The sequence below is a fragment of the Hemicordylus capensis genome, chromosome 1 (assembly GCF_027244095.1).
Source record: "Hemicordylus capensis ecotype Gifberg chromosome 1, rHemCap1.1.pri, whole genome shotgun sequence".
NCBI classification, from domain to species: Eukaryota; Metazoa; Chordata; class Lepidosauria; order Squamata; family Cordylidae; genus Hemicordylus; species Hemicordylus capensis.
The window spans coordinates 63,506,857-63,531,105 of NC_069657.1; the positions used below are offsets into that span (position 1 = coordinate 63,506,857).

The 24,249-nt window shown below is 42.6% G+C and overlaps 1 protein-coding gene across 7 annotated transcripts in view; it reads right to left on the minus strand.

Moving 5' to 3' along the window:
* The window catches only part of DPH6 (diphthamine biosynthesis 6), a 370,426-nt gene that overhangs the window by 176,276 nt on the left and 169,901 nt on the right, over positions 1-24,249 (minus strand). For 6 of the 7 annotated variants that reach the window (XM_053286588.1, XM_053286584.1, XM_053286586.1 and 3 more), the window contains exons 11-12: positions 18,113-18,242; positions 14,835-15,003 (exon numbers count right to left, since the gene is read on the minus strand). In XM_053286588.1, the coding sequence (XP_053142563.1) occupies positions 14,835-15,003; positions 18,113-18,242 (299 nt within the window). Of the gene's footprint in view, positions 1-14,834; positions 15,004-18,112; positions 18,243-23,484; positions 23,584-24,249 lie in introns of those variants that run through there. The other variant, XM_053286589.1, reaches the window with a different exon arrangement.

Here is a 24,249-nt window from a genome sequence, read left to right on the forward strand (position 1 = left end):
CACTGGCAACATTTCCACAAAATCCAGCTGATGAATTAAAGCAATTTTTTTTATTGAACCAGCAATGTGTATGAAGTCACTCTACCTTTGAGCTGAATTATACTCATGTCAGAACTATCAGTCCTGAAGCATGGTATTTATTGCACTGGATGCCTTTAAAAACAAGATCATTTTCAAACTGAGTTGTATGATACTTGGAGCTTTGTGAAGAAAATTCTACGATAAATCAACAAACTAATTTTTGGTGATAATCCAAAGGAAAATTGGAACCAAGGTATTAAAATTAGAAATTGATCTACCCACTGAGATTCATCAGCTACCCACCATCTAAGATCCACCAGCTTTTCAAACATCCCACATTGGTGAGAAGTTACCTTTGGAAGCGGACACTTGCTTTGAGCAGATATTTATACTTGGCTGCATTAATCACAAGCAAAGTTAACTTTAAACTGAAAGAGCTGCTATCTGCTCTGGTGTAAAGAATAGCTTCTTGGTATACTAAAGAGGTAAAACTAATCGCGCTAATCTGCACATGTAGTGGATAAAGATGCTTCTCAAGATGTGCACTCATCATAGCAAGTGTTGTATCTGCCATCCTGAGGTCAGAAGGGCATCCTTAGTGGCCACTGAGTGTGGCACAGAAGGCGTAACAATATAGGAGAGATTGTGTACAGCCTCTCTAAAATAATTCTGTCTTTTCATCTGTCATTTAACAGTGTAGATATGTTGGTGATAATAGAATATTTTAAAAGTAAGATGCACTATTATGACAATAATAATTGTGTGCCAGCCAGTTGTAGTAGTTAGAGCGCTGGATCTAGGATCGAGTTTATCCATGAAACTCACTGGGTGACTCTGAGCCAGTCATTTATCTCTAAGCCTAACCTGCCTCACAGGGTTCTTGTGGCAATAAACACAATCATGTACACTGCTCTGGGCTCTGTGGAGGAAAAGAGGGATATAAACATTAAAATACGTTAATGAACTAACAGTGGACTTAACCTATCCAAGTAGAACACTAAAGCTCTTCTGACATCCAGGGAGTGGTAAGTCCTTTTAGCATCCATGCTTGGTGTGGGGAAGAATGTGGGCAGAGATATGTCCTGTGCCAAATGGAATTCTGATACAACCTTAGGCAAAAAGGGAATGCCATATTTTCCTATCCTCATGAAAAAGTTAATAAGGAGCATCTGAACATAGAGCTCTCAATTAGCTTACTCTCCTGCTGGATGTAACTGTAACAAGAAAAACAGTCTTCAAACACTACTTTAGATTACAAGTTTCCAGGGGCTTGAAAGGTGCTCTCATCAACTGTTTGAGGATTAACAATAAATTACAAGATGGAGAATACTTGGGAACTGGAGGAAACATATTAAACATGCCCTTAAAAACATGTTTACTAGTTTGTGATAAAACAGATTAGGCATTGAGTGTTTGTCCGCTATTTCTGCCAAGTGGACACGCAAAGATGAGTGAGACAAGCCCTCCTCCTTTAAAGATAAGAGATATTCCAATATCAATGGGAAAGGAGGTCACAAAGAGGACTAAGTGGAGAGTTCCCCACTTCTGAAAGACCTTCCATAAGATGCAGGGGTCCAGCTTCCATCTGTGCGAGAATGAGTTCTATCGACTCAAGGTGTCTGCTAGAGTGTTTGTTTTTTCCTTGAATGGGAACTGCTAACGGCTATATTCTCCAATCTAGGCATCTAAGACGAGCAGTGTTAGGCGGAGCAGTGACCTGGATGCCGTGCCCCTTGTTGGTTCAAGTAAGACCAGGCCATAGAATTGTCCATGAGGAGGACTGCCAGGCTTCTGGCTATCCAATGGCAGAATGCCTTGAGCGCTCTGAACATTGCCAACAATTCCAGGCAGGTGATATGCTGTTTCCACTCCATTTTGGACCAGGACTCCACAACCACTAAGTCTCTGAAGTGAGCCCTCTAACCTCTGCTTGAAGCATCTGTAATGATGGTTAGGTTGGGCAAAGGTCTGTGGAAAGGGGTACCCTGGGCAGTGTTCCCTTTTAATAAGTGAGCGGAATGGGGTTTCTTCTGGGTGGCAGTATCAAGACAGTATGCGCACATGTGCATTATGTGCCACTATAGATACATATACTCTCTCTCTCTCTCTCAGCACACTCCTTTCCTACCCAACCCACACACCTTCCTCTACACCAGAGATGCACAACTCAAATCCCCCACGAGGCCAGAACCAACCATGACTTGGTATGTGGGGCTGAAGTAAATGTTCAGGACATTAATGATTACATTAAAATTATTAAATATAAATGAAATCAATTATTAATTACTCATTCAAAGTATTATTGAAAGCAATTATTAGTTAACCACAACTTGTGGAGAGAGGAGGAGACTGCTAGCAACCATTCCTCCTCCCAGCCCCTCATGCACTTTCAAAGCTTAATTTTGGAAGGGGGCTGGCCGACCCACTCCCCCACCCCCGCTCCAGGGCCATGGGGCAAGCAGCATTTTTCACCTCACCTCAGGCAGCAGAAAACATTGGGCCCACCCCTGGGGTCAGCAAAAAAAGTCCCTGTGGGCCAGATCTGGTCCCTGGGCCTTATGTTGTGCAGGCTTGCTACACACACACACACACACACACACACACACACACACACACACACACACACACACACACTTCCTCCCTCTAGTACACTCCTTCCCTTCCCACCTACACCCCTCCCTACACACACACACAAACTCTCTCTCCCTCTAGTACACCTCTTCCCACCCTCACACCCCTCCTTCTACAGTCACACACCATTCCTCGATACACTCCTTCCCTTCCCACCCCCCACACACCCTAGTCACACCCACCCACACAGTCCCCCCGGTACAATCCTTCCCTTCCCACCCATACACTCTGTACTCATACGCACAATTCCTCTATGTACACTCCCTCCCTTCCCAGCCCACACACCCCCTACAGTCACACACAGAGTGCCTCTAGTACACTCTTTCCCTTCCCACCCCACACACTTGCCTATATGCATGCCTACACACAGTCTCTCTAGGTACACTCCTTCCCTTCCCACCCCACACAGCCCCTACAGTCACACACACAGTGCCTAATACGCTTTCACTTCCCACCCCACACACCTCCCTCTTCACACACACACTCCTTGTAGTACACTCCCTTCCCACCCCACACCCCCCCTACAGTCACACACACAGTCTCTCTGGTAAACTCTGTCCCATCCCACACCCAGACCTCCCTCTAAGCACAGACACACAGTCCCTCTAGGCACACTCATACTCTGAGATACGAGCCACCGAGATATAAGACAACTGCAAGAAAGGGTTTTGAAACTAAAGTTAAGTTAAGCACTGGAGCTCCCAGCAGAAGTCCCTCCCCCAGCTTTCCCATTGGACAAGGAAGCCTTCTCCTGTAGGGAGTGGGCGGCGGGGGGAGGCAGAAGGGAAGGGAAGCTGCATGGGAGCCTTCTCTGAGCTACTAAACGGGAGAATCGGCTCTCTGGCTTGTGGGGGAGAGGAGAGCTGATTTCTTTAGAGCTAAATGGCGGGGGAGCAGAGGGAAAGACTCCGGCATTTCAAGTAGCCATTGGAGTGCAGTGAGAATGCATGGCTGATGGAATCATTTGAGTTGGGGGCTGGAATCTTGTGCACGTGCTCACCTTAGAGGGAATAGTGACCCTGAGTAAGGTTGGATACTCTTGTCCACCATTGTACCACAGAGTATTGCAGAGTATCTAGAGATACTAGCAGGATTTCGCATTGCGAGCATCTGGGGGTGGAAGTTGTTGAAGAACCAATATTATAGTGTCCTCATGTGTATGCGAGCAAGAGGCAGGCCCAGCAATCATTGCATGAACCTTGCGCTGCGGCTGCGTGCGATGCAGAAAGTCCGTGCAGCAAGGCCTATCGACTGAATTCTCTGGCAGGGAAGTTAAGTGAAAGTGGCTCTTGCATCAAGCCATGTGTCCAGAAATTCTGTCAACTGAGCAGGTGTTAGTTTTGATTTCTTGTCATTTATTCACAGACCCAGAGAAATGAGATGGCCCTCAGAGCCAATCTGATGTGGAGAAGGAGCTGTCTCTTTGAGAATGTGACTAGAAACGAGTTGTCTATGGAAGAGAATACCCTGATGCCTTGAAGACGAAGATGGGCTGGTACGACGGACATGCATTTTGTAAAGCAACGTGGGGCAGAGGCGAGTCCAAAAAGGCAAACAGGATATTGGTAGGTATAGGCACCTATACAGAACCTTAGATATTTTCGATGATGGGGCACTAGGGAAATATGAAAATAAGTGTCTTTCTGGTCTATGGATGCAAACAAAGTGTTTGGAAAGAGAAGAAATAGAATCATGGGGATGGTAACCATGCAGAATCTTTTGTAGTGTAGTGTATTTTGTAGATTCACACCTATTGGGTAGAGAATGGATGTTAGCACTCTGCCCCTTTTCATCCAACAGAAAATACTGTGGGCAAATTTTATTCGTGGAACCTGGAACCAAGCTACACAAAGACAGCCTCAGTTGTCCAAGCCATAGGACCATTGATGGAGTACTGAAAATGAGAAGTGCACATTGAAGTGGTTTGATGGGCATCAAGTGCCCCCAGCTCTTGAAATCTTCATGTATGCAGATCATGAGATCTCAGTGCCATCCCATGATGTTGATGAAACAGATAAACATATCCACAGTGATGATGGAAATGATTCAGACTATAGTGAGGAGGAAGTAAAATAATAGATAAATCAGTTTTCTACGTCCTTTTTAAAAAAAACTCTACATTGCCCCCATGTACCATTTGTTTGCAGCTGAAGTATGAGAAAGTTTGTGTTGAGGTTTTTTGAGGGTTGTATGTTAATGGTTTTCATAACTGATAAAAACAAATGAATATAACGTGTGTATTCCTGTAGCCCCCCAAAATAATAAATCCTTTATGTGTGTATGTATTTCAAAGTTATATTCCACCCCACTGGTGTAATACCGCTTTGGGTTGCTCACAAAATTCAGAAAGCAAATACAAAATTAATAAAAACTAAAAACAGACCTAGCTAAAACAAAATTAAAAAGCTGAAAATTAAGAAGTTAAAAGCCCACCAGATAAAAGCTGTATTTGAATTTATTGCTAAGAGAGTTCATAATTTCAGAAATGATGAGTGTATTTTCAGAGGAAGCTTTTTCAGCATCCAACCAGGCTCTGCACTTCCTCATTCAATCGGCCAGGAGCCTAGCCAATGGAAAGAGGATGGGTGTGGCTGTGTGAGCAAGGTGAGCACACAGGCTGTCACTAGTGAGGGCACCATGGGAAGAGGGGAGGCTGTAGTGGACATGGGCCCACTCTCCCCTCAGTACACCCCCTGAGACTAGTCTTATTTAGCACTTGCTGGACCAAGCTAAACATTATTTCTCAAGTAAGAAATACTACAAAACAAAAGGCATTCAGATTGATTCTTATTACTATTTTTCTGCTAATGCAATACAGAACAAAAGACAAACAGACCACATATATTTAATGCGCAAACAGGCAAGAACACATATCTTTAATGTATAAGCAAACAAGACAGGAAATGCAACTGACAAAATTCTTCATGAGGCAGCTTAACATTTTTAAAAATAGTGGTTGACATGTTCCACAGTGTTAGGATGGCAGAGTATGAGCTCCACCCTTTCAGGGGGAAAAGGCTCTGCCAAAGGCATGTCTTTGCTGCTCCTCACTCCCCTAAAAAGTAATTTTTGGCTTCCAGAAATATGTTTCCAACAGTTGCATAGCACTCAGGGACATACTTCTAGAAGCCAAGAAGTATGTTTGGAGTGAGCAGAGGGCAGTAAAAATTGCCTGCCTCCTTCCCCCTGCATATGCAATCAGCTGCACAGCAACCCTTTTGTTGAGCTGTGTAGAATCCGAACTGAAAGGGCACAGTTCTTGCTCTGCCCTTGTAACACTGCAAAACAAGTCAGCCACTATTTCTTATGAATTATTTAACCCAACGTTTAAAAGTATTTCAGGTTAGCTAACACAATCAGAGGGGTTTAAAGTCTCTCTCATGAGTTTCTCCTACCCACCACTGTATTTTTGGCCCAGGCATAATCCAGGATAGCTGTTCATCTGATGATGCCCATATAAAAATACTTTAAGCAGTGACATAACTTTATAACGATGGACATATAAGCAATTTATTCTAGACATTTCTTGCAAGGTGTTCTAGAGTAAAGTATTTTAAATGGTTTGAAAGCACCTTTTAAAACCTACTGCAATGTAATTGGCTATAAGCCATTTAGAAGTGGTATAACCATTCTAGTTGGCACAGAACTGGAATTATTTATAATGTTTTATGATGAAACATCATAACACTAAACCAAAACATAAAATGTATCTATAAGCAACAGTGAATTCGCTTGCAAACTGAAAAAAGTTCAAGGAGAGGTTAAGTAAAATACTGCTTGTCTAAGCAGCTACAGCAATATCTGCTACTCAGGACTTCCATGTGTCCTTTATGCCTACCTGCAAGATATTTCATTCAATAATTCAAGTCCTTTTTCTGCTTCTGCTCCAGAAGCAGACCTTGCCTTTTGGTCTCTCAAATTGCTTTCCATTCTTGACTGAGCTATTAATATTTTTCTATGTCCCAACTGGGAGTTCCTGCTCTCCAGTCTTAATCCTGCACTTGCTTTGCTTTTCATGCTGCCTCTCCATACCTGCTCTCTTGAACGTCTTTGCCTTGAAATTGAATGCAACTCTGTTCCTTCCCCAGCCTGACTGTACTTATTATTTAGCTTTACAATTGTAAGGACTATTCCAGAGCCAATCACAATTCAAGATCTAAACTGTTTTAAACTGTTGCCCTGATTTTCAGAGTTTTTAGCTGTTTTATTGTGTTTTAATAGTTTGATTTTAATTGTTAATTTGTTTTAATTGTTTTTATCATGTTGTGAACTGCCCTGAGCCATTTTGGAAGGGCGGTATATCAATCAATCAATCAATCAATCAATCAATCAATCAATCAAATAAATAAATAAATAGATAGATAATGACTTCCTAAGAAGCAATTATGCGCGTACTCAAAACCTCATCTCTTTCTGTGACACCTAGGTGAGAACAAAGTAAAAAGATGTTCTTTACTACTTAGTCCCCATGGCCTATAATAAACCAAGTTGCTTGTTTGTTGCACTTTTCATGTTTACACAGAAAATAAATATATCTTCTTCAAACATGATGACACAGAATTCAATACTCGAGATAAACGATCTGATTGGTTGATTAAGAGCCATCAAGTCGGTGTCGACTCTTAGTGACCTCATAGATTCTCTCCAGGATGATCTGTCTTCAACTTGACCTTTAAGGTCTCTCAGTGGTGAATTCGTTACTGTCGTAATCGAGTCCATCCACCTTGCTGCTGGTTGTCCTCTTCTTCTCTTTCCTTCAACTTTCCCCAGCATTATGGACTTCTCAAGGGAGCTGGATCTTGGCATAATATGTCTGAAGTATCATAGTTGGGGCCTGCTCATTTGTGCCTCTAGTGAAAAGTCTGTTTTGATTTGTTCTATGATCCATTGATTTGTTTTCCTGGCTGTCCATAGTATCCTCAAAAGTCTTCTCCAGCACCAAAGTTCAAAAGCGTCAATGCTTTTTCCTTCTTGCTTCTTCAAAGTCCAGCTTTCACATCCGTAGAGTGTCAGGGGGAAAACCATTGTCCAAACAATTCTAATCTTTGTAGGTGTGGACACGTCATGGCATCTAAATATCCTTTCCAAGGTCTTCATGGCAACCCTACCAAGTGCTAGTCTGTGGTGTATATCTTGACTGCTGGATAAGAACAGCCCTGCTGGATCAGGCCCAAGGCCCATCTAGTCCAGCATCATGTTTCGCACACTGGCCGACCAGATGCTGCTAGAAGCCACAGGCAGGATTTGAGGGCGTGCCCTCTCTCCTGCAATTACTCTCCTGCAACTGGAACTCATTAATCTCCTGCAACTGGAACTTGCATCCTGCCTTTGAGGCTGGAGGTGGCCCACAGCCCTCTGACTGGTAGCCATTGATAGACCTCTCCTCCGTGAAGTTATCCAAACCCCTCTTAAAGCCATCCAGGCTGTTGGCTGTCACCACATCTTGTGACAGAGAGTTCCACAAGTGGATCACGTGTTGAGTGAAAAAGTACTTCCGTTTGTTGGTCCAAGACCTCCTGGCAATCAATTTCATGGGAGTGACCCCTGGTTCTAGTGTTGTGTGAGAGGGAAAAGAATTTCTTTCTCTCCACTTTCTCCACACCATGCATGATTTTATAGACCTCTATCATGTATCACCGCAGTTGTCTTTTTTCTAAACTAAAAAGCCCCAGGTGTTGTGGTCTTGCCTCATAAGAAAGGTGCTCTAGGCCCCTGATCATATTGGTTGCCCTCTTCTGTACCTTTTCCAGTTCTACAATGTCGTTTTTAAGATGTGGTGACCAGAACTGTACGCAGTACTCCAAGTGTGGTCGCACCATAGTTTTGTATAAGGGCATTGTAATGTTAGCCGTTTTATTTTCAATCCCCTGCCTAAAGATCCCTAGCATGGAACTGGCCTTTTTCACAGCTGCCGCGCATTGAGTCAACACTTTCAACGAGCTGTCCACCACAACCCCAAGATCCCTCTCCTGGTCCGTCACCAACAGCTCAGATCCCATCAGCATATACTTGAAGTTGGAGTTTTTCATCCCAATGTGCATCACCTTACACTTGCTAACAGTGAACCGCATTTGCCATTTTGTCGCCCACTCCCCCAGTCTGGAGAGATCCTTTTGGAGCTCCTCACAATCCATTTTGGATTTCACTACCCAGAAGAGTTTGGTATCATATGCAAATTTGGCCACTTTGCTGCTTACCCCTGCTTCTAGATTGTTTATGAATAAATTAAAAAGCACCGGTCCCAGTACAGATCCCTGGGGGATCCCACTTCTTACTTCCCACCATTGTGAAAACTCTCCATTTATACCTAGCCTCTGTTTCCTGTCTTTGAACCAGTTAGTAATCCACACATGTACTTGTCCCCTTATCTCATGACTGCTAAGTTTCCTCGGGAGTCTTTGATAAGGAACTTTGTCAAAAGCTTTTTGGAAGTCCAGGTATATTATGTTAACTGGATCACCTTGATCCACACACTTTTTGACACTCTCAAAGAATTCCAAAAAGTCGGTGAGGCAAGATTTACCTTTGCAGAAGCCATGCTGGCTCACTCCCAGCAGGGCCTGTTCTTCTAGGTTCCTTTACTGTTGATGGTCAATCTTAAAAGGCAGAAGCTATCCACCACCAATGTCTTCATTATCAATTATCATTATCAGCACATGAGTGGTGCCAAGATAAGCAGTAGAGAAGGGAACCCGAGAAGTAAGTCCACCAGCATCCCTCAATGCTGGGGTTAGCAGACCCTTGCTAACTTGACAAAGAGGCACCTATTAATGTGGCGATTCTCTTTATTTAGCAGGGGGAGAGTAAATGGACCTATCCACCCCCAGCACAGTACCTCCAGTGACTGTTGCTGGTGTCTGCCTTGTGTTTCTTTTTAGATTGTGAGCCCTTTAGAGACAGGGATCCATCTTATTTATTTGTTATTTCTCTGTGCAAACTGCTCTGAGCCATTTTTGGAAGGGCGGTATAGAAATGCTGCTGATTGACAAAATGATTTTAGAAAATTGCAAGAGAAGAAAAACAAATCTAAGTGTTGCATGGATTGACTACAAGAGAGCCTTCGATTCATTGCCTCACACATGGATACTAAAATGTTTAGAAACAACTGGTGTCAGCAAAAACATTCAGTTTTATAAAAAAAGCAATGAGCATGTGGAGTACACAGTTAACAATCAATGGCGAGACACTTGGACAGGTTAGCATTAGAAGAGGTATTTTCCAAGGGGACTCACTATCCCCTCTGTTGTTTGTAATCGCCATGACTCCACTTTCACAAATACTAAACAAAACAGGCCTTGGATACCAAACATCTAAAACATCAAGTAAAATCAACCATCTGCTGTACATGGATGATCTGAAGATGTATAGAAAGTCCCAGTCAGAAATCGAATCACTGCTAAACACTGTCCGTATATTCAGTAGTGATATAGCAATGGAGTTTGGACTAGACAAGTGTGCTGTATTAATAATGAACAGAGGGAAAATAACAAAAACAGAAGGAATAGAACTGCCCAATGGAAGCAAGATCAAGAACCTGGAAGAGAAAGAACATTACAAATACTTGGGCATTCTCCAGGCTAATAACATCGCACACACTGAAGTGAAAAGAAAAATGGGAAGTGAATACATCAGGAGAGTTAGGAAAATCCTCAAGTCCAAACTCAATGGCGGGAACACCATATACTGTAAGCCATAAACACCTGGGCTATAACTGTTATCAGATACACTGCAGGAATAATAGACTGGACCCAGGCAGAGCTAGAGACGCTAAATCGTAAGACCAGGAAAATCATGACCATCAATCATGCTCTGCACCCCCGCAGTGATGTCGATAGGCTATATCTCCCTCACAGCTCAGGTGGAAGAGGAATGCTGCAAGTCCATCAAACAGTAGAGGAGGAGAAAAGAGTCCTTGCAGAATATATAAAGGACAGTGAAGAAGATGCACTTAAAATGGTCAATAACAAGAAACTATTCAACACCAATGAAAGAAAGCAGGCCTACAAGAAAGAACAAGTCAAGAACCGAGCAGAAAAATGGAGAAATAAGCCCCTGCATGGTCAATATTTGCACAATATAAGTGGAAAATCAGACATCACCAAGACCTGGCAATGGCTTAAGAATGGCAACTTGAAGAAAGAAACAGAGGGTTTAATACTGGCTGCACAAGAACAGGCACTAAGAACAAATGCAATAAGAACAAAAGTCGAAAAGTTGAAAAGTCAACAACAAACAGCAAGTGCCGCCTTTGTAAAGAAGCAGATGAAACAGTTGACCACCTAATCAGCTGTTGTAAAAAAATTGCACAGACTGACTACAAACAAAGGCATGACAAGGTAGCAGGGATGATACACTGGAACATCTGCAAAAAACACAAGCTACCTGTAGCCAAAAATTGGTGGGGCCATAAAATTGAAAAAGTGGTAGAAAATGAAGATGCAAAAATATTATGGGACTTCTGACTACAAACAGACAAACATCTGCCACACAATACACCAGATAGAACTGTAGTGGAGAAGAAAGAAAAGCAAGTTAAAATAATCGACACAGCAATACCAGGGGATAGGAGAATAGAAGAAAAAGAAATAAAATACAAAGATCTACAAATTGAAATTGAAAGGCTGTGGCAGAAGAAGACCAAAATAATCTTAGTGGTAATTGGCACCCTAGGTGCAATTCCAAAAGACCTTGAAGAGCACCTCAACACCATAGGGGCCACAGAAATCACCATCAGCCAATTACAAAAAGCAACTTTACTGGGAACAGCCTATATTCTGTGACGATATCTATAATAACAGCAACAACATTGATAATAAAATTCAGCCATCCCAGATCCTTGGGAAGGACTCGATGTCTGGATAAAACAAACCAGTTAATAACACCTGTCTGACTGTGTAAACAACAACAACATAATAATAATGCACCGTGCAAGGAGGGCAGTGCATCGAGGGATCCTCCGTCACCCGGGCACTCTTGCCGCCTGGCTCTGTGTGTGTGCAGAGGGGCGGAGCCACAATTGGGCAAACAGCTTCAAAGAACCTGGGCCGCTGCCCCCAGACACATAGCCCGCGTCTGACGTCAGAAGGCGGGCTGTGTGGTTTCCCTCCCAAACCAATACAGGATGATCTGTTTGGAAGGGAGATCCATTTGGAAGGGATGATCTGTTTGGAAGGTCCCGTTTGGAAGGGACATCGAAGAGTCGCTCCAGCCCATGCTTCCCAATGCAGTGTGGGCCAATCTCCCTTCCAAATGGGGCCGTGCGGCCCCATTTGGGAGGGAAACCATGCCCCCGTGTCTGATGTGGGGGTCAGGGGGCTGCGGCAGCCACCAAACATGGGCCACCACCAGCCTCCCTCTGAACCTGTGTGCGTGGCTGCCTGCAGTCCACATACACACAAGCCCAAACCTAAGGTTAAGGGCATACTCACAAGTTAAATCCTGAGGTAAATTCCCAGGCTTGAGGCCAGGATCAGGCTCGATCCTGGCAGTGCACACGGGCAGATAAGCCCAGGCTGGGTTGCCCAAACCTGGGCTTGGCTGTCCATGTGAATAACCTCATAAAAAGCACAGGGCTGCTGATTTCACCTTTCACAATAGTACTCTAAAGCAAATCATACCATTGCATTAATTTTGCATTAATTTTGTACAATAATTGTACAACCAAGTATCATGTTAGGCATCTTCAGGGCGATGTTAACAAAAGCTCTGCTTCCTGGATTCTATGCTGGACCTTTTGCCAGGAGGGTAGAGAATTTTGATTCCTGACTCAGCTGTTACCTGCTATACCTGACAGCATATCTGACTATACCTGTCTCACAGCATACCTACCTATTTTTTCAGATAGAGAAAGTACTGGAACTTAGAACCAACTTTTCACCCATCACCACTTCCCTTGGCAGCTCTCTGTGCCCCTGAAAATATATCTCTGAGGGTCTTCCCATCCAAGAGAGAAAGGAGGAGGGGATTAGCAATAATTGCCCCCACTTGTTTGAGCAGAACATCTTCCATTGATTGATTGATTGCATTTACATACCACCCCATACAAAAACGTCCCTGGGCAGTTCACAATATAAAACCAACTAAATCATTAACATCATAAAAACAATTTAAAATACAATAAAACTGTAAAACCGAAGCTTTAAAACTAAACTAAAAGTCTGACTAAACAGGTATGTTTTTAGGCCCTTTGTAAAAACATTCAGAGAAGGGGAGACTCTAATTTCATTAGGAAGCGGGTTCAAGAGTCCCGGGGCAACTCTAGAAAAGGCCCAGTTTTGAGTCACCACGAACCAAGCCGGTGCAAACCACAACCAGACCTCCCAAATGATCTTAACAGGCAGTGGGGATTATGAAGAAGGCGGAGCTCTCTTAAATACCTCAGACCCAAGTCGTTTCAGGATTTATAGGTAATAACCAGCACTTTGTATTTTGCCCAGAAACTTATTGGCAGCCAGTGTAATTCTTTTTAAATGGGTGTAATATGATCTCTTAGGGCAACCCTGGAGACCAACCTGGCTGCTGCAATCTGTACTAACTGCAGTTTCCGAACTACATACAAAGGCAGCCCAACATAGAGTGCATCGCAGCAGTCAAATCTGGATGTTACCAGTATATGCACCACTGTTTTAAGGTCATTTATCTCCAAAATGAACGTAGCTAGCGAATCAGCCGAAGCTGATAAAAAGCACTCCTGGCCACTGCCTCAACCTGAGAAACCAGGGAGAGGTTTGGGTCCAGAAAGACTCCCAGGCTACATACCTGCTCCTTCTGGGGGAGTGCAATCCTATCCAGAACTGGCAGATCTAAACCACTTCCTAAGTCTTGACCTCCCACAATGAGTACCTCCGTCTTGCTTGGATTCAGCCGCAGTTTGTTCTCCCTTATCCAGCCCATTACTACTTCCAGGCAGGCATTTAGGTAAGTTAGGCCATTTCCTGATGAAACTGACATGGAGAAATATATTTGGGTGTCATCAGCATACTGATAACACCCTGCATCAAATCCCCTGATGATCTCTCCTAGAGGTTTCATGTAGGTGTTAAAAAGCATTGGAGACAGTATGGAGCCTTGCTCTTGTTTTGAAGAGTAACAGTCTCTAAGCGACACCATCTGGAACCCACCTGAGAGGTAGGAGTGGAACCACTGCAGAGCAGTGCCTCCAACTCCCAACCCCTTAAGGCACCCCAGAAGAATACTATGGTTGATGGTATCTACATCTGCCAAGAGATCCAAAAGGATCAACAGAGTCACACTCCCACTGTCAATTCCTAATTGGAGATCATCCAAAAGGGCGACCAAGGCTGTCTCAACCCTATAGTCTGCCTGCAAGCTGGTTTGAAATGGGTCCAGATAATCCGCTTCCTCTGACAGAGCCTGGAGTTGAGATGTCACCATACCTCTTGATCACCTTGCCCAACCATGGGAGGCTGGAGACAGGCCTACAATTGCCTGTCTACAATTTCGAGGAATCCAATGCAGGACTCTTCAAGAGTGGTCTAATAATTGCCTCCTTGGGACAAGGAGGCATCCTGACCTCCCTCAGTTACTGCCCTGATGCTGCCCTATGATCTGTATGATCTGAAGGTATACTTTACTCACTATTCAGTTTTTAGGGAAATGTCCAGGTTTTGGGGGAATTTACAGCTCAACCCTGTACAAATGGCACATTGACAATTTTTTAATCACTTTTCTACACCTTCTTTAGATAGAGCAAAGTAAACTGCAGTGTATACGTTATACACATTTCACTTCTTCAGCTCAGTCCAAGTAACAATTAATCCCAATTTAAGTCCTACTGTGGAACTAACTCCAGACATTGTATATTCTTTAAAAAAATTATTTCCACAAGCATTGTTATGCACTAATCCACACAGATTTAATCTCCCACTTTATTCCATATTATGACATTCTTCACTTGCTTTCAAAATTGTGCTTTAAATTTAACTTTTTTGTATATTTTATGTTACTGAACATTTATATTTCCAATAATCTTCTTCACTTTTAAGTTATAAAATTATATAGACTGTTCCAAGGAAAAACCCATTTTGATTTCTCCAAGATGGATGTTATGGTACTTCAATATGCAGATTAAAATATATGAAATGGTTTAGCTGAAGAATCTTGTAACTGGGATTTCTTCCCAGAACTAATAATCCAGTGATAATCCAGGAAAGACTGCATACCTGTATGCACTGACTGTAGGGTCCAATATTGGCAGGGGCCCAGTGAGAAATGCTCTGTACATGCATAACTTGCTTCTGACAATAGGGTGCATCACTAATCATCCCATGATGTGCAAGGCAGTCCATCTGAAATAGCATTCCTTCAGGCAAGGGGGCTTCTACACATACTCTGAAACCACAAGATGGAAAGATAAGTTATCTTTAACATTTTCAGTGAGAATAAATCACCACTTTTCTGTTTGTAGCTACAAAGTTGATTATTTTCTGCAGGTTTAACTCAAGTCACTGAAGATTTTTCCATTTCTCAGGGCTGCTTCAGGTACTACATTCCCTCTACATCCAAGTACACCTGGGTGTAGGAAAACAGGTGTTCCTGCAATGTTTAGAAACTATTTCCGTTTAGACGTTCACTCCATTGTAGATGCAAACAGCAATCCAGAGAGGATGACCTTAGCACTGAAGCTTGGCTGCCACAAGTCATTGCCATTAGGTGGAACAAATTACCAACTTTGGAATTTCTACCTGCTTTATAAACCTAGCCAACTAATGGCAAAGCGGGAAATGGCTTGACTAGCAAGCCAGAGGTTGCTGGTTTGAATCCCTACTGGAATGTCTTCCAGACTATGGGAAGCACCTATATTGGGCAGCAGCAATATAGGAAATACGCTGAAAGGATACTGCGTGGGAGATGGCAATGGTAAAACCCTCCTGTATTCTACCAAAGACAACCGCGGGGCTCTGTGGTCACCAGGAGTCGACACCGACTCAACGGCACACTTTACCTGGAGTCACTTTAAGAGGCGCAGTGGGAAAATGCTCGACTAATAAGCATAAGGTTGCCAGTTTGTATCCCTGCTGGTACTATATAGGGCAGCAGCAATATAGGGAGATGCTGAAAGGCATCATCTCAAACTGCTCAGGAGGAGGCACTGGTAAACCCCTCCTGTATTCTACCAAAGAAAACCACAGGGCTCTGTGGGCACCAGGAGTCGAAATTCACTTGATGGCACATTTTACTTTACTTTTATAAACCTAGGAAGACACTTCTATTATCATCATTCTCACAGCACTCAGTGTACAGTGGCTGACATACTGCATAAGGATATGCGGACACCTGGCACACCACAGGCACAGTTGTATCTATGTGTTGTGTTAACATGGTTGTTCCGTTCCATTATAAAGTTGCACAAATGCAGTTGCACGACACGATACCCATTGGAAATAATAGGAACTGCATCACACAACTGTGTTTGATGGAGCAGATAAGCCGTGTTTACACAGACTCATGTGTTTACACAGTCACAGTAATGTGGACGGTGCTCCAACCACCCATGTTTCCTTGCATGGTATGTCAGTTACTGTGCTTTATAATTCTTACATTTATTTCATTATTAGAGAATTAACAGCCATAATTAGAGAATTATGAAATAAATCCCATCCATTGAGCTCTTAGTATTCTACCTTTTCTTATAGATATGGTGGCGGGGGGGGGAACCAGCGCTGATTAACCTCTATTTCAGTGGAGCTTGATAAGGACCTTATGCAAGTCCCTTTCCACTGAACAGAACAGTTTGGTAGACCACTCCACTGCTTTACTATATTCTCTCTACTTCTTCTTGCTCTATAACAAATGGGAGCTTGAAACTTAATTCCATTATTTCTAGGCCTCTTCTCAGCTGATTATATATTGGGATAAAACAGATTTTTTTTTTTTTTTTGTAAATTATGGGGCATGACATTAATAAGAAACTTTCGATATTTATCTCAAGAAAGTCTTCAATCCAATGAGTTTCACAGAGATCCAATTACTAGTAAAGCTATTACTAAGTGGAGGGAAATATATCTTATTAACTAGAATAAGTAATAAAGCCCTCAACAGGGGGAAAAAAATCCCAGAGAACTTACTTCTTATAAAAGATTTTATGCAGCATTAAAATATTTTAATTGTAGAGTCCTTATTTCATTAACTGTATATATTAACATTTTTATTAAAAAACTAGAAATGAAATACATTTGAAGAGGATTCCAAATTAAGAGCAATGAGAATGAAAACATGCTTGTTCTTAATCAGTGTAAGCTCCAATATAGGAGGTGCTCTTAAAATCAGCAGTGATGAAAGCAGACCTTGGGGTAGGGAAAAAATTATATTGGACCTGGATTTTGCAATACAGTAGAGCTGAAAAATACTGGTCGGGGTGGGGGTGGCGAGTGTGTGTCTTTGGCTGTGACATAAAGAACTGCATGGGAACATAGGAAGCTGCCTTACACTGAGTCAGACCCTTGGTCCATTTAGGTCAGTATTGTCTACACAAACTGGCAGCAGCTTCTCCAAGGTTGCAGGCAGGAATCTCTCTCAGCCCTATTTTGGAGATGCTGGAAGGGAACTTGGAACCTTCTACTCTTCCATCCCCTAAAGGGAATATCTTACAGTGCAAACCAGGGTGGACTCTGTTTAGCAAAAGGGACAATTCATGCTTGCTACCACAAGACCAGCACTCCTCCCATTGTGATGAGTGAAGATGAGTGAGCACTGGAACAGTGCTTTCTCTAATTCTGTGGTCAGCTGTCTTCTAATACTACATTGTCATCTGCTTTAAAAACTCTCCTGAGTTACAAAAATGGATCACAACATTGCAGCAGCTGATGTTCATAAAAAAGAAATAAAAGATCCAAGTGCATATGCACTATGTCACTGCAAAATCACATTACTTCAGACACGAACAGGGCTACTAAATGCCTTAACTAAACCGTTAACAGGCTTAACTAAATGCCTCAGTTGGCCCACTGTATCGATTTGCCTTATCCCCAGACTAAAGAAGGTGGCAGACAAAAGCAAGATACTCATCTGCTCCCTGAAAGCTTTAGCAACAGCAATTACCACAAGCATACCAGCTGTTTGGCAGTAATGCTCTAGTAACATTGGACAGATTTTAAGGACGAGCAATCTGCAAGCAGTCACTCAGTGGCAGAGGGCTTGGACACACCACGAAGCCAGATAGTACATTCAGGGATATGCATGACTCTTCTGCAGTGTATGTACTGTACCTGCAACAGGATTTATTAAGAACCAGATCTCAACATGCTACTCAGCTGTGAAAGCAGCAAAAGATTATGTCTTTAGAAAAAGAGACACAAAAATAGGTGAAAGGAAGTCCAGGCCAGTCCCACCTAACAGAGAGAAACCAAATATGAAGAAAAGCGCCATAAATAAAGCAGTAGTAGCAATGAAGTATATTCTAGAGTATCATAAATATAAGGCTGCTGTAGTGTGAACCTACCTTGCTGGGGGACACAAATCAAATACTGTCATGTAGACTGAATTTATCACAACAAAATCTTTCATGCTCTTCACATACAGATGGACCAAAATAATATCTGTCAAATCCAATCCTTTTGAATTCAGATGAGCTGCATGTGGAAAAATAATGCAGCTGTTAAAAACAGGAGGGAACATTAAATCTGTACAGAATGATAGCAGGGATATTTTTACATGGAAAGCAAATGATAGCAGCTTAACGTTTGCTTAGATTGACTAAGGCCTTTAATAGAGTGGCAACCATTATACAATGGTGTTTTGCAAAGTAATAACAATTTTGACGTATCACATGGGCAGCCATTTTGCTTTTAGTTTCTAAATTACCTCTATATGCGGTGTTTATACCTCTATATGCAGCTGTTCTGGATGGGGTCACACTTCCCCAGAAGGAACAGGTACGCAGTCTAGGGGTGCTTCTGGATCCAAGGCTCTCCCTGGTCTCCCAGGTTGAGGCGGTGACCAGAAGTGCCTTCTATCAGCTTCGGCTGATACGCCAGCTGCGTCCGTTTCTTGAGGTGAACGACCTCAAAACAGTGGTACAACTGCTGGTAACCTCCAGACTGGATTACTGTAATGCGCTCTATGTGGGGCTGCCCTTGTATGTAGTCCGGAAACTACAGTTGGTCCAGAATGCGGCAGCCAGGCTGGTCTCTGGTTCATCTTGGAGAGACCATATTTCTCCAGTATTGAAGGAGCTACACTGGCTGCCGATATGTTTCTGGACAAAATAGAAGGTGCTGGTTATAACCTATAAAGCCCTAAACGGTTTGGGCCCTGGGTATTTAAGAGAACGCCTTCTTCGGCATGAACCCCACCGCCTACTGAGATCTGCTGGAGACGTCCGTCTGCAGCTAGCTGCCACCGGCTTGTCTGGTGGCTGTTCAGAGGGACAGGCCTTCTCCGCTGCTGCCCCGAGGCTTTGGAATGCGCTCCCTAGTGAAATAAGAGCCTCCCCATCTCTGACAGCTTTTTAAAAGTCTTTGAAAACACATCTCTTCACCCAGGCTTTTAATTAATGTTGTTTTAATTGTTTTAATGCTGTCTGAAAATATTATTAAAATTTTTAAAATTGTTGTAATGTCCATCCGTCCCCCCCATTTTTGCGTTAATGAATGTTTTACTTTGTTTTAATTCTGTTGTAAACCGCCCAGAAATGTAAGTTTTGGGAGGTATTAAAATGTTTTAAATAAATAAATAAATAAAAATATCATGGCATTGTATTTTTGGAAGTGAATTAATTTGAACCAATTACAGATAATAGAGACTGTATCCAAAGAACTGTGAACAGGAGGAAAATAGCCACAAGCACTGTTCTTTTCTTGCTTAAAAGTTTACACCGTATAAGTACTATAGCAGATCTTAGGCTACTTTGGATCCCTTTGTTAAGCAGAGGACAACATTTCAAAATTCAACACCAAAGTTGGAGATATATTAAAGTAACAAAAGCAGAAAAAGAAAGAAAGGAGATCCTGCCATCTATCTTAAGTGCACTATAATCTGTAAAATATATATGCATATTATAAATGTTTGAGTTTCATGGAGCCTGTCTCAGTGAAAGGTGTTCTAACAAATGAGTAAGGTTCCCTTCCAGCTCATTTGTTCTGGACATATTGTTAGTGTCATGAACACCTACTACACTGACATGCCCAGAAAGTCTCCTGTTTATAAGATCAGAGGTATTCTACAGCATTTCATAAAAACTGTGAATAGATGGTTATCTGCAGAAAGGAAGTAGCATCATTAAGTTCAAATGAGGCACCCAAACACTGCAGACAAAACAAATGGCCTCTTACAGGATGTTGTGCTTCTCCTTACCTTCCCCACCCCAAAGAGAATACGATTTTCCATCCTTAACCAAAGCCTAACCAGAATCACTGATTAAGCAGGATTAACCAGATTTGAAGCTCAGTTAAAAACTGGTAATAGTTAAGCAGAGAACTTGACTAGTCTTAACTGTGGTCAACACTGCACGCCTGGACACACAGGAATCAGTTATTTATTATATCAACAAGTTTTGAGTCAAGAGACTCTTCTTCAAGTAACTAAACGGTTTCATTTTTTAGAGTGTGAGCCCTTTTGGAAAGGGAACCCTTTTTCTTTGTAAACCACTTTGAGAGCATTTGTTGGAAAGTGGTACATATGAATATTCTTAGTAGTAGAAGTGAACACATCTCTTCAGAGGAGCATTTAATCAGTACTAGGGGTTCCCTGGTATTCCAGATGTTGCTGAACTACAACTCCCATAATCTCCAGCCACAATAAATGATAGCTGGGAATGATGGGAGTTGTAGTTTAGCAACATCTGGAGTACCACCAGTTGAAAACCCCTGAGCTGTACTATCCCTGGGAGAGTGAAAATTTGGTCCAAGGTGATGAGAGCATGTTTCCAATCTCTTAATTGTGGTTAAGAATGCCCTCCTTCATTAAATCTGCACTGGGAAGATTCACTTTGTTACTTCAGTCACAAAGCCCAGTACTGCTCTGGGAACAAACACGCTCTAAATCACTGCCCAGTGCTCTAAGGGCCAATTCAGACTTTATCAGCCAGCCATTCTTTGTGCATTTAATAACAAATGTCAGTAGCCCACTGAAAAAGAGGAGTGTAAGGTTAAAGGTTTCTCATGCAAGTTGCTATTTTTGGGGGGGGGGGATGTCTACTTTTGCACAGATGAGGGCCAATGTATTGATCAGCAAAATGAGGTCACAGCAAAAGCGGTGTCTGTGCTGTGAGAGGTTTCCCTAGTTCTGCAGCAAAAGTGTGTGTGTAGTGGGGGTTGGGGAGGGGAGGGGACTAGATGTGATTCTCACTGATCCTCCCTATCTCTGGAAATGCTCTTTGCCTTCCGAAATGTGTCACTGAGGGCTGTACAACACTCAGAAACATATTTCTGGAGAGCACAGAGCACTGCTAGAGGCAGGAAATATCTGTGAAAATTGCACACATCCTCATGCCTGCAGAAGTGGAGAGGCCTCCAGTTGAGAAGACACAACTTCTCACTGGGTCCTCGCTTCCTTAGTCAGGATGTCAACCTCAGCTTATAAAAGTAGTTGCTGAAGTCTTATGTGAGTGCCATCTCCATATAGTAAAACAGATCATAAATTACTGAGTTGCTGCTAATTACCAAAGAGTGTAGCTAAGTTTAATTTATTTAATTTATTTATGTATTTATTTATTCATTCTATTTCTATACCGCCCTTCCAAAAATGGCTCAGGGCGGTTTGTAAGTTTGTCATGACTAATTTACAATGGGTCAAGTTCATCAATGGGACAAATTAGTCACAATTAATTTCAATGGTCGACATATCCTACAGCATAATGATGGTGGTGCAGACCCACCTATGCTGCCGTGGGGCTCAAAATCACCTGGTGATGCTGCTGTGCAAGAGGGCAGTATTGGTACTGCTACCTCTTGAGCAATCACACATTGCATGCTACTGTACTACAAGAGAGCTGGTTTTGTGGTAGCAAGCATGACTTATCCCCTTAAGCCAAGCAGGATCCGCCCTGGTTGCATATGAAAGGGAGACTAGAAGTGTGAGCGCTGTAAAATAATCCCTTTAGGGGATAGAGCCACTCTGGGAAGAGCATCTAGGCTCCAAGTTCCCTCCCTGGCTTCTCCAAGATAGGGCTGAGAGAGATTCCTGCCTGCAGCCTTGGAGAAGCCACTGCCAGTCTGTGTAGAAAATACTGAGCGAAATGGACCTATGGTCTGACTCAGTATCTGGCAGTTTCCTATGTTCTTATGTTCCACCAGGGATAATGGGTGTGTGATCATACAAGAGTCAGCAACAGCATGCTGCGCTCTTGCACAGCAGAACTGCCAGGTGATTTAAAGCCCTGCAGCAAAGTTGGTGGGTCTACACCACCTGCATTATGCTGTGGGACATGTTAGCCAATGGGATTTAGTCATGACTAATTGGGATACAAGTAATGTCCATACTTGCTTATGCAGCAAACACATTCTTATGACAGGTTTTGTTTTTTAGACAAGTTACAAATAAAGGGGCTTGTCTTTGCAACAACTGCAGAACTTTTCCTTCTGCCATAAATCATAGGAACATAGGAACATAGGAAACTGCCATATACTGAGTCAGACCATTGGTCTATCTAGCTCAGTATTGTCTTCACAGACTGGCAGCAGCTTCTCCAAGGTTGCAGGCAGGAATCTCTCTCAGCCCTATCTTGGAGAAGCCAGGGAGGGAACTTGGAACCTTCTGCTCTTCCCAGAGCGGCTTCATCCCCTGAGGGGAATATCTTGCAGTGCTCACACATCAAGTCTCCCATTCAGATGCAATCAGGGCAGACCCCGCTTAGCTATGGGGACAAGTCATGCTTGCTACCACAAGACCGGCTCTCCTCTCCCAGCTTAAATCCCAGGGACCAAACTTCCAACAAGAGAGACTCCCAATATGCTTTGGTATTTTTCATTCCTTAAAAAAATATTAATAAGTCTGGACTTGTTTTCTTCTTCCTTCAAGAATATTATTTTCATTTCAGCAAATATAAATGACGTAATTGTGGAATCTGGCTCATGACTGGGTTCATGCACAATCTTCAACATAGAATATGTTTGGGAGACAGGGAGAGAGAATGAATGAGAGAATGGGGAGACAGAGACGAACAAATACATTTTAAAACTACAAAGCATACATAGCATTGAACATGTTTGTCTGAATTGTCTGACAGACTCTGGCCTTAATACTGTGAGGGCCATCATGTGTGTTGTGCGGTCCATTAGCAGATTTCCAATTGGCAAAGCAAATGTTTTTTCAAAGGGAATTAAAGCTATTAGGCTGGCAACAAGGGTTGTGTTTCCTCCATCTTCCCAGGGTGATACAGAACTGGACAGAAGAGTGAGAAGACAGTTTGTATAGCGGAACACATACCTGAAGAGTCTCAGCAAAATGTTGGCAAAGAAATTATGGCCCTGTTTTAGATGACAGGGTCATAATTCATTCAGTGTCCCCACCTCCTGCTCAGAAGGCAAAATAAATATTCACGGGAAATGCAAGTATTACCTGGGACCAAAATGCTTGTAGTTTGCCAGAAATGGAAAACAATACTTTAAATGTAAGTAATCTGCCAAAAGCAGCAGGCTTCTTCGCTGCTGGCCAGTGACACAAGCACTACTTTTCATCTAGTTCTAATGGAAAGAAAGGCAAAGACGTATAATATTTGGATTGGCTGGGATCCATGGAAATATAACAAAAACCAAGTAAATGTTATAGAGCCCCATTGCTTCAATTTACATATTATGCCCAAAAGATTTATGCAGAACATTGCTGCTTTTACCTACAAGTCTGATTATAGCCTCCTTGCTGATTTCCAGGCTGTTAAGAAGTAGCTTAAGGGTCCTTTGGAAAGCATGCCGCCTTTTGCTTTTCAAAATTGCAAGCACTTCTTTATCATTCTGTATTCAGTCATGAACTCAGCTGCACAAGCCAAATGTTAAGATTTTATGAGCCAATACATCAAAAGTATTCATGATCAAGAATATAGGCCTGCCCATTGCAGCCTCAGAGAACAATTTCCATTTTTATGAATGAAAAAGATACCTGCATAAACATTTCCTTATTTAAAAGCGTAAAATGAGGAAAGATGCAAAACAAAATGGAAGCATTTTGTTTTATATGTCAATATTTTGTAAGAGTTTGATAGTAAGAAATGCAGCTACCACTATTCCCAAGACAGCCATTCTTTCCCTGCCTTAAGTACATAAATGAGATTTAAAGCAACTGACCTAATCCTAGATGCCAAATTGTACCATAGCAACAGCTTTCTAGAGAACTTAATTTAAAATTATGGTGATAAAGACAGTTTAGCTAGCAGAAAGCATACACAACTGGGAATGCACACAGAGAGCAATAAGAGGTATGCAAACAAAATTCACTGAGGTTGTTCACATGAGCAGCCTAACCCAGGCTAGGGATGCCCAGCCTGGTAGGCTGCACGTGAGAACCGCCGGGATTGGGCCTGATAGACCCGCTTTGGAGCCCGGCTTTTACCCAAGCTCAAGGGAGTGAGTGCTCCCTTAATCCAGGCTACCAGATTATGTGTTAGCTGGGGCTATGTTTAGCCCCAGCGGACACAGAGATAGG